Source organism: Anarrhichthys ocellatus, unplaced genomic scaffold (assembly GCF_004355925.1).
Source record: "Anarrhichthys ocellatus isolate YVR2014 unplaced genomic scaffold, GSC_Weel_1.0 scaffold19, whole genome shotgun sequence".
In the NCBI taxonomy this organism is placed as follows: domain Eukaryota; kingdom Metazoa; phylum Chordata; class Actinopteri; order Perciformes; family Anarhichadidae; genus Anarrhichthys; species Anarrhichthys ocellatus.
In genome coordinates, this window is record NW_022280049.1 from 12,226 (window position 1) to 22,320 (window position 10,095).

Genomic DNA, 10,095 nt, shown 5'->3' on the forward strand with positions numbered 1-10,095 from the left:
GGTGCGTTATTCTCCATTACACGTATAGTATAAAATGACTGAGGGAATTGTGGTGCGTTGTCATTAACATCCAGTATATGCACAGTTATTGTTTCGTTGTCAGACAAAGGCGGCGTTCCTGCATCCGTCACAATCAGTGTGATGTCATATTCAGGTACCGATTCACGATCCAAAGGTTCAGACACTATGAGCCTGTAATGCATGGGTGTATCTGATGACTTGTTAAGAATAAATGGCATGGGCTGATTAATGGATAAGCTTACGTTTCCATTATTGCCAGTGTCTTTGTCTCTTATACCTACAACAGCAATGACACTTCCTACTGGGATGTTTTCATCCACTGTGTTTTTTACAGACTGTATGGTAATTTCCGGATAATTATCATTCATGTCCGTCACGTGGACGACTACTTTACACTGACCCAGCAAGGGATGCGTCCCCTTGTCTCTTGCCTCAATGTGCATCTCATACAATGTCATATCTTCATAGTCAATAGTACCCTTCACAGTTATCTCCCCAGTGTTAGGGTTCAATTCAAATACGTCTTGTGTTTTTTCTGATGTGTAAAGGGTGAATGAGTAGACTATCTCTGAATTCAGACCCTCATCAAGATCTGTAGCTTTAAGCGTCATCACTAATGTTCCAATCGGGGCATTTTCTGTCATATTAATTGTGTAAGTCTGTTCGTCAAACTGCGGAGGATTATCGTTAGTATCCTGTACTCTCACAATAATATTGGCAGTGCCGGAGCGCACGGGGACCCCACCGTCCACAGCAGTCAGTATTAGATTATGAACAGCATTCTCCTCTCGGTCTAAAGACTTGGTCAACACCAAATCAACATATTGAGTTCCATCACTGCCTGTCTGCATTTCGATGGCAAAATGTTCACTGTTACTGAGTTTGTATGTTTTAATTGTATTCATGCCAACATCTGGATCCACACCGTTAGGCAGGGAGAATCTCTCTCCTGGTGTTGCCGATTCTGAAACGTCGAGCTCAACTCTGTCTCTTCGGAAATGTGGAGCGTTATCATTAATATCCGTTATTCCAAGTTCAATGTTGAAGATACGTAACGGGCTTTCTATGATAACATCAAGCTTAAGGAAACAGGCGGTAGTTTTTGTCGGACAAAGATATTCCCTGTCCATCTTTTCCACGATGTACAACTCTCCCGTCTTTTTATTGACATCTAGATACTTTTTGTTATGGAAAATATCAAGTTTTACCTCTCGTTGTGCCAAACCTCCAAGCTCAAGTCCCAAATCAGCAGCAAGATTCGCCACAACAGAGCCCCTTTCCATCTCCTCGGCTATGGAGTACCGTGTCACACACAAGGCGCTGGGCCATACTGCAGACAGGACAAAGACGGTTGACCAAAAATGCATCCTTTCGTCTGCCAGAAAGAATACTCCAGATTGTGAAAACGTGATGTTTGTTGATTTTTAAGACCGTGAAAATATCTTAGGACGTGTCAAAAATAGAAAGCACATCTTCCAAAAGGCTGTGTCCTATAATACACCCTTTACAAATGGGTGTGTCACGATTACCAGGATGGAGATGCATTATGCTTTAGTGGTCAACAGTGACACCTTGTGACCGAAACTAAACATTGTGCAGTAACTGTGCAGTCAGAATCAGCTTTGTTGACCTGTCAAAAAAATACTTCTCACAGGACAAACATCTGCACAAGCACACAATGCATTGGTTTTGATATTTATTTTTCATGTTCAGTGTGTGTACTTCAATTTAATTCATTATTATTGTCCCTCAAGAGAAAACTTTGGTTTAGAGTCGAGGGCAAAAACACAAACACAGCCTTTCTGCAGCTTGCAGATGTGTTGAGGTCATGGTTCAAGATCTTGTCGACCACTGTTCCCATATTTGTAGCACTCCAGTAAGACCTGTTAAAAACTGGCAAACAGGTGTACCATGCTTCTTAACCATTCCATGCTGGTAACAGTTTCAGCCCCTAGACAAGAGATACAGAAAATGGATTAAATAATGTAATTGAGTTTATTGTCCATGTAAATGGAATGTTTTACGTCATGCTATCATTGACTTTATTTAAAAAAAAAAAACAAGCTACCCTTGTTTAATATCTCTTGAATATGTTTTTAAAGTTGCTCAAAACAATTTATTGTGGATTTGAACAATTTCAGGTAAAAAGTTAATTAAATAATGCTGCTTGTGGTGAATTTATTTTCTATTATTACCAGCTTTATATAGCTTTTGTATCTGCATTTACCCGATTCGCTTGTTTGGTGTTGTTTTGTGAAAACAGGGAAGGAGATATATTGCATTTTAAGTCACTATTTTACACCGTTTGATTGCTCTCCTCTGGTTTTTTGGATTTCCTTTGCTGCCGAGTGTGCACATTTATGTGAAACAGAGGAGCCAAAAGGAATAGAAAATTGGCCAATGGCTTCAATTAATCCAGCTAGAGACAGATTTCCAAAACAAAAAAAACAAAGAAACTTGTTACAAATAATGGAAATTAAATAAAGTGCAAGGAGAAGCCTTCCTATTTTTCATCAGGAGCCAAATCCCAGGTAGCCTTGATCATTAGATGTCATTGAACCTCATATTGAATTAATCAACAACAAATGAACAAATCATTCTAATTCGAGAGACAACAAGAGATGAGGCCATAGACGAGAATTGTACACATTGCAAATAAAGACCCACATCTGTGCGATCCATCATCCCTTATTTGACCTGATCTGCGATTTTGTGCATGTACGTGTACACGTGCACCTTTTGGCTCAATTCAATATTATCTAATATGATCAGATATGTGCCTGTTAGCTCAACTAGATGTTATCTAATATAATGGTAATTTCTGGCGAGAGGGGTTGTTGTCCTGCACAGGAATGTTCCTGTGACGGTGGAGCCTTGAGATCCCTAGAGATGTGTGTTGTTTGCGAGTGCGGGTGTGACATGTGGCTAAACATATAATGATACTAAATGCATGATGTTGATACTACCATATCTGGGGCTTTTCATCACTCATGTTTCATAGCCTGTGTCTATCTGTCTGAAATCATCAGCATGTCTGACAGCCTAGAATATCTTGTATTGTGCATGATGTTTGTGGGAAAGCCAAGCTTTTTTTATTATGAACACACTAATAGGAACATGTATTTCCCTAATTAACCATTTGAAGTCATTGTTCCACTGACTCATTTTTCAGGTTCAATTCATATAATTTTTAACACCATGATGTGACCTGCAAAGAGAAAAGGACAGCTTGCACCTGTAACATTTTGTCCGCTCTTCTAGGGGACTGTCTGCAATGTACATTATATTTTACATTACATTACAGTCATTTAACAGACGCTTTTATCCAAAGCGACTTACAATAACTGTATTCAACATCGGTTTTCGAGAGAACAACTGTCACCAGAAGTCATAAGTGGAGTAGAAGTAAAAAGCAATATATACCATTCTCACAACAACAATTACTTCAAGTGTGTGCTTAGCTACTCCTTTAGTAACTACTACATATGTTATTTCCCACCACTGGCTGTATGTCAGACCTTTTAACAGCAGTTCATGGGGCCTCTATGGTTGTGACTGTGACCCTGCTGTGGTCACATGATCATAGGCACATATTATTCACAAAGGTAACCACAGGTTAGAGATGAGGGTATTTAAAACCCTCCTCCTACTTGCGTTTATGATTTGAGCCCACTGAGGTTTTGCTTTATCTTGTGTGCTTTTTCTTTCAGATTGTGTTAAACACAGCATTGCAAAGTTGTCTCATCTCCACAAAGCCGAGTTGAAGTCGCGCCTTGTTTTATGTTTTGTTTTGGTCTCTACGACATATTGAAGATCTCAGTCTGCGTGGTTATTTTCCTGTGACAAACTGCAGAAATAGCTTGTTTGGAGAATTAGGAGCCAGAACACAGGCTTCGGGCATTTGACTACTCCAACATGTAAATAGTTTAAATGTCAGAGGTGCAGCAACCCTTTGTCTGAAGACTTCTAATCAGTGTTGCCTCTCACTTGTTATTGGTTATTTGTGAAAAAAAAAAAAAGGGCTCCTGACATTCTTGCATGTTTATACATTTTTTTCCGTCCTATTTTTTACAAAAACTCTGCAAGAACATTGCAACAAACAAATCTAAAAACAGTCATCCTGAATAAGTTGATACATTGGACCCAACTTTTGTAAAAGCTGAAATGCATTGACAATCCACTGAAGCTGTGCGTACTGCATGGAAACGTCCAGGGGATAATATCATGGGTTGAGAGCAGCCAACAAAGTTACGCAAATCAAATTAAATTACAATAAAACAAACTCTTCAACTACAACCCAAGTTGTATCACCTTCCTCTGTCACTTGGTGGCGAAAAAGCTCCAAAGTTGGCTGTAGTGGCTCGGCTAAAATATATTTTTTAAACTCTAAGCTAACATCATCTGGGACAGTGGTTCTGATATTTAATGCAAATTAAACCAGAGCCTCTGTGTTTTGTAAGGTTATAAATCTGTATCGAACACAAACATTCAGCACAACACCTGTAGCTTTCAAAGATACTGCATGTCAGACATAATTGTGAGAAATGCATCAGAATACCTAAAACCCTCCCTACACACACACACACACCCATACACACACACACACCAAGAATAAAATCGTGTAGTCTGCATTTGCACAAAATATCTGAATATGCATGTGCAAGATGTAAAGTAAATGTGTCTAAATACTTCTAAATGTATAGTTTCATGTATTAAAGTGAGATCATAAACAGCTTTGATTTGCTGTTTTATGTGGTTTTAGTCTGTGTCTGTCTCAATAAAATGAGACAAGAGAACTACAAGTTCTTCTGCCCCTTCTTCCACTCTGTCAGTTATTTTCTGCCCCCAAATGAAATAAGCCAAGCTCCCTTTTTTGTCTCACAGGGTTGTGGATTACGTCATTGTAACCTTCCAGCGCCACACACCCTGAGCACAATGTAAAATACATCTACTCTTCACAGATAAGACCGTTTGTTTGGTGTGCTGCGTCATGATTCTTACTCAATGGTGCCATCTGCTGGATTAAATACGTTGCCTCGCCAGTGTTACAAGATGGTGCTAATGCTCAATCACTTATTGTGATTTTATATGAATCATGGTTGAATACAATATCATCCAGTATTTGACTGCCATATATGCTGCCATAAAACTGCCATCAAATCTGAGTCCATTATTTGAATGTGATCAATAACTCTCATTTTACTGGGACGTAAATTGGTCACAAGCATGTTGCTTGTGGGATTCATAAGAGTGTAAGAGCTATATTAGACTTAGTAAGATGTGTTAAGTGATGTATGTAACAAAAATGTTGAAATGCTCCTTCATTTGCACTAATTTAAGGCTACTCTATACTTACAGTCCACTACATTTACACTTATAGTTACTAGGTATTTTAAGAATTAAGATGTTACATACAAAACACAATTTTATGGAATATGATGCACTGTTATAGATACCCAACTGTATATAAAGTAGTTAAATGAGCTCTATCACATCACTGCATAAGTATAACATTGTAACACTGACACATGGTACATTTTTCTGCATTACTTTTAATACTTTATGCGTATTTTTTGGCTGTTACTTTAATAGTTTTACTTTACTTTTCACTATTTATGTAACAAAGTTTTTGTTAGATAAAGGATCTGAATACGTCTTCCACCACTCCTCTCAAAGAGAAAAAAAAAACACTGGGGCCCCCAGGAAATATTTTTTATTTTCATGTATTCCTCTCTTCGTTGCCTCAGTTGTTGTTTTTTCTTACCACTGCATGACTTTCATCAGTCAGTATTCCAAAGCAAAGTTTGTGTCGTGGAGATGGAGAGGAAGAGGGGTGCCTTCACGACATTCAATCCAACATACCGCACCAGTATTTATTGAGTAGTAGCATACGCGGCCTCTGGTGGATGGCTGACGAAATTGCAGTTGGCTTGGAAAGAACCACTGGTCAAAATAATTTCAGCACCATGGCCATGGACAGCTCCCAATGCAAATGACCAACATGGTTTGATGATGGATAGTGACAGGAGTTGCCCGGCCCTTTGCTGAGTGTCCGGTTGCTGTAACAGACCAACTGAGCAATTGTGATGTATTTTACTACCATTATTTCACCAAACACAATACAACAATTTCACTAAAACTTCTACAAATGCGGAGTTTAAAAGATACCAAAATTTGAGTTTGCACATTTTCATTCATGAATTCAATGTCTCTGAATGTATTTTGTTTAATGATTCTAAATAAACAGCAAAGAGCACAAAGAATGATCACACCTCTATTTTAGAAACATAGCTCTATTCCTCACACATCTGAAAGTCAGCCAAACTGACCTAAATATGGCTGCCCCTTCAGCCGTCCCTATGGATCACCTTACCGCAGAGAAGGTTAACCTGCTCCCCTCCCTGCTCTCTACGGACACCCGTTTCCTTATTAACTGAATTATTTTCAATCTGAGCCATACCACGACCTAATTACCCTACTCATTTCTGGCCGGTGGCCAGCTCTCATCTGTTGATGGTGGGACCTAATTCCCTGAGAAGTAAGATGTAAAAGGGCACAGAGAGAGAGAAGTCACAGGCCCTCTAGCTCACATCCAGGTATGGCATTTGGAGTTGAGCCTCCCCCATTTCCCTGATGCTTGTATTCGTGTTCATGGTGCTAATTAAAGTGATATTTCGAGAGAGGAGGTTTTGTTTGTTCAGTTAATGAACCCCACTATTCTCCGCGGGCAAATGGAAATGCAAGCACTCCAATTAGCATATGTTAGCATTTTACTGTGTTTATTCCTCACTGTGGAAAACAGCTCACCAAGGCAAAAAGCTTTCCACCCTTGTAAGAGTAGCTGTGGAACTTTATCCACACCAAAATAATTGACTCAAGCTAATTACACATACATATGGGAAACTTACATCTAAATGCTTCATGCATGCAGATCGACCAAATCTGTGTTTGAGTGTGTGCGTAATCAGTACGCATGGGTGGGGTTAGCTTCGAGTTTTATCAATTACACATGCATGTCTAGGAGTCATGACACAGACCTTGTGAAAAAAATACTTTATTTCCATAAATGTATACAGTACATGTGTGGGGAGAATCCCCCCTCTTTACAGTTGTCTGCATCATGTTGCAGCTTGCATATACATTTTTATACTTTGTAATATTCACACAAGCTCAGCGAACAAACATATACAAAAAAAAAACAATTTTTATTTTCATAAAACCAAAAATATAAAAGTATTTTCCACTGATGCTTTTTTGAAACATTTTGGATGTAATTGCTGCTCCAGTTTGATTGTCTAAATAATAATAATAATAATAATAATAATAATAATAATAATAATAATAATAATAATAATGATAATAATAGGCAGATGCACACATTGACCATGTTGCAGTGGCATGTCACATAAATAGCCATCAGACTTAATTTCCCTTCAGCATTTTAGCCAAACTGGATTGTTCAGTCATTATTTCGCTTGTATATTTTTCATCCAACTTGTAAATCATATGTTCATTAATCTATGAGTTGGATGTTCTCTTTCCTCTGTTTTCATATGAGGTTATATGTCATTTTAATATTCCATTCAGACAATCATTGAAAAGTCAGTCATTGTACAGGTCATTATTTATAATCGCAGCCTCTCCCTGGGGGGACATCTGAAGACGTCGCCTCTTGCCAAAGGTGGAGAAGGCATTGTGGACGTCGAGCTCGCTTCGCTGTACTGCGGGCCTCAGGGTGCAAAAGCCTGATGGTGTCCCAGGGATGTACACATTGTGGTGGTAGTCAGGTGGTGGGTGTGGGTGTGGGTGTGGGTTTGGGTGTGGGTTTGGGTAAGGTTGTGGGTGTGGGTGTGGGTGAGGGTGTGGTGGGATTGACGGCTGCTGCTGTTGGGGAGGAGGTGTGCACCGAGGAGTCCAGGGGCGAGAGGGGACCCCACTGGTCGAAGGAGACATCTTATAGTCTGTAGTATGACATAGAAGAGGAGAGAGGAGAGTAGAAGCAACTATTCATTATTGACTCAGGGCTGTATAGTAAAATTTTCAATTGCATAGCACTTCTCTAAAACGAAGTTCAGTGCTTTGCATCCAGGACAATAAACAAAGATATCGGCAACAAAAAAGAATAGAGCCATAATGATGTATCATATGTATTTGAGATTAATTAATTATAATAGACTATACCAATAAACAAATAAAATGGAACAAAGGAAAACAGAATGGCATTCCATAAAAGCATGGAGGTGTGCTGTGTTGTATAAAATACTTGGCTAAATGCATTATTTAACCCTAAATGTGTTAAATTTTGATGACAGCTCTTTGTGGTCCACTGTGTTTGGCCTGTCTTACCTTTCACCCCTCTCATATGAGTACCCCAGGTCCAGTATTGTCCAGGCGCCATGGATGTGACATAGTTTTCTGGGTCAGCATGCATGGCCTTACGCATGAGGGTGCCATCCATGTTGATGGAGTTATAACTGCAAACAAGATACCTTTCTGTAATGACAACATGCTTTACTCGTATGTAAATTCAATATCTATATCCATTTTAACACGACTGAGCTTCAGCTTATTATAGAGCATTGTGCTTTAGTACAGTAGGTTGGGTGGACAAAGGTCAAAGGTCAGAGTTTCAAAATGGTACCTTTTGATGGAGGAGTTCTGATTTTTCGTAAGAGTCCAGTCTGTGTTTGGCTGCTTCAGCTGCAGGAAAAACAACATGCCAGATTTTATTTCCACTTTGTAACAACAACAAAAACAATTCCAATTTTTAAATCCCCATATCCAGGCACATAATAGTGCAATGTCACTGCCCAGCTCTATTTCGAGAAATGTCTCTCTTCAAAGTACGTCTCAATCAAACCGGTCTTGATAACAAAGGACGCCTGTTCATTCTATCCTCTTGGATCAGTAGAGGTCAGTGGTAATTGACATGAGGAGCAGTCTATCTTCGTGCTTGTCCTGTAATGGAGACATGCCTCATGTCACATGGACCGCGGCTGCCGCCCTGTGGATGTTTGGTGGAACAGAATTTGTAAGAGCGGAGGTGATGTTGCCTTCAGCTACGACTCGCCTGTCACTTAGTTTCGCTTGCATCATATGTGGCGCAGCGTGAGAGGTGAATGAGAGCACCCGAGAGATATGTATTCCCTGTCTGAGTAGTGTTGATTCTACGCTCTATTAATTCTGTTAAAGTTGTTAACACCGAGAATGCGACGTAAGCGTATTATTAGAATCGGTATTCAAAATACACTCCCCGCCAACAACGCACAAAACCAATTAGAACCCCACCGGGATGAAACGAAACATGATTTTAATCTTCAAAGGAAACCGTGCCAGGGAGGAAATTAAGAAAATTACACACGTCATTGTTTTGTGGATTTTATTCATCATTTTTACATTAATATTTGCCTGATGCTCCTCGAGCAAGGTTTTTAATTAAAAGTGTCTTAGAAAGCCTTGAAAAGTTTGCGGTCCTCGCAGCTGTATTTGCAACAGCATAACCCTGAGAGCTCACTCAACACGCATACGCACATCACCGCCGCAGGCGTACACGTGCACGCACATGTCCTGCGTGTCTTACACGCTTGCATGTTTTTGTAATCTCTCTTTTCACCTTCAATTCATCCATTTAAGCAGACCTATGTACTTCCTTTGTGTGCTGCTCACATTCTTTAATTGAGATTTGTCTTTGAGGTTTTATGTGTCACTGACAACCTCACGACGACTCGTGTACGCTGAGGGACACACCGGGTGAATTAGGGGAACCAATTAACGACAGGAAGGACACTTTCTCCCGAAGGAGCATATAGCTGCAGGCAGAACAATCACCGTGACCTCGAAATCCCTCTTGTGGCCAGAGGTGCATGTGCCAGTGACCGAACTGACATTTCTCAGTTGTCCTGATGGAGACTGGTAACATGGCTCTGAATCGTTGTCCCTCTGCAGTTTGATGAAAATAGGGAGGCGACAATGAGCAGTACGTACATATCGGTCTGCTGCCCCGTCTATTAGAATTAGAAAACGCTAGACGTCCTGCAAATTCTCTTTCTCCTCGTCTCCCTTTCTTCCCCTCCC

The 10,095-nt window shown here is 39.9% G+C and overlaps 2 protein-coding genes across 2 annotated transcripts in view; both read right to left on the reverse strand.

The window, feature by feature from the left end:
- Positions 1 to 5: 5 nt before the first annotated feature.
- On the reverse strand, positions 6 to 1,519 carry LOC116389431 (protocadherin gamma-B7-like; the record flags this gene model as incomplete). Its single annotated transcript, XM_031858115.1, has 1 exon — positions 6 to 1,519. A coding segment is annotated over exon 1 (1,383 nt), but the record flags the coding sequence as incomplete, so codon positions are not given.
- A 5,147-nt stretch (positions 1,520 to 6,666) lies between these two features.
- LOC116389342 (protocadherin beta-15) overlaps positions 6,667 to 10,095 on the reverse strand; it is a 7,471-nt gene continuing 4,042 nt past the window's right edge. Inside the window, 3 exon segments of the mRNA XM_031857971.1 lie at positions 6,667 to 7,982; positions 8,368 to 8,495; positions 8,663 to 8,721. Of these exon segments, the coding sequence (XP_031713831.1) occupies positions 7,624 to 7,982; positions 8,368 to 8,495; positions 8,663 to 8,721 (546 nt within the window). The 3' untranslated portion in view covers positions 6,667 to 7,623.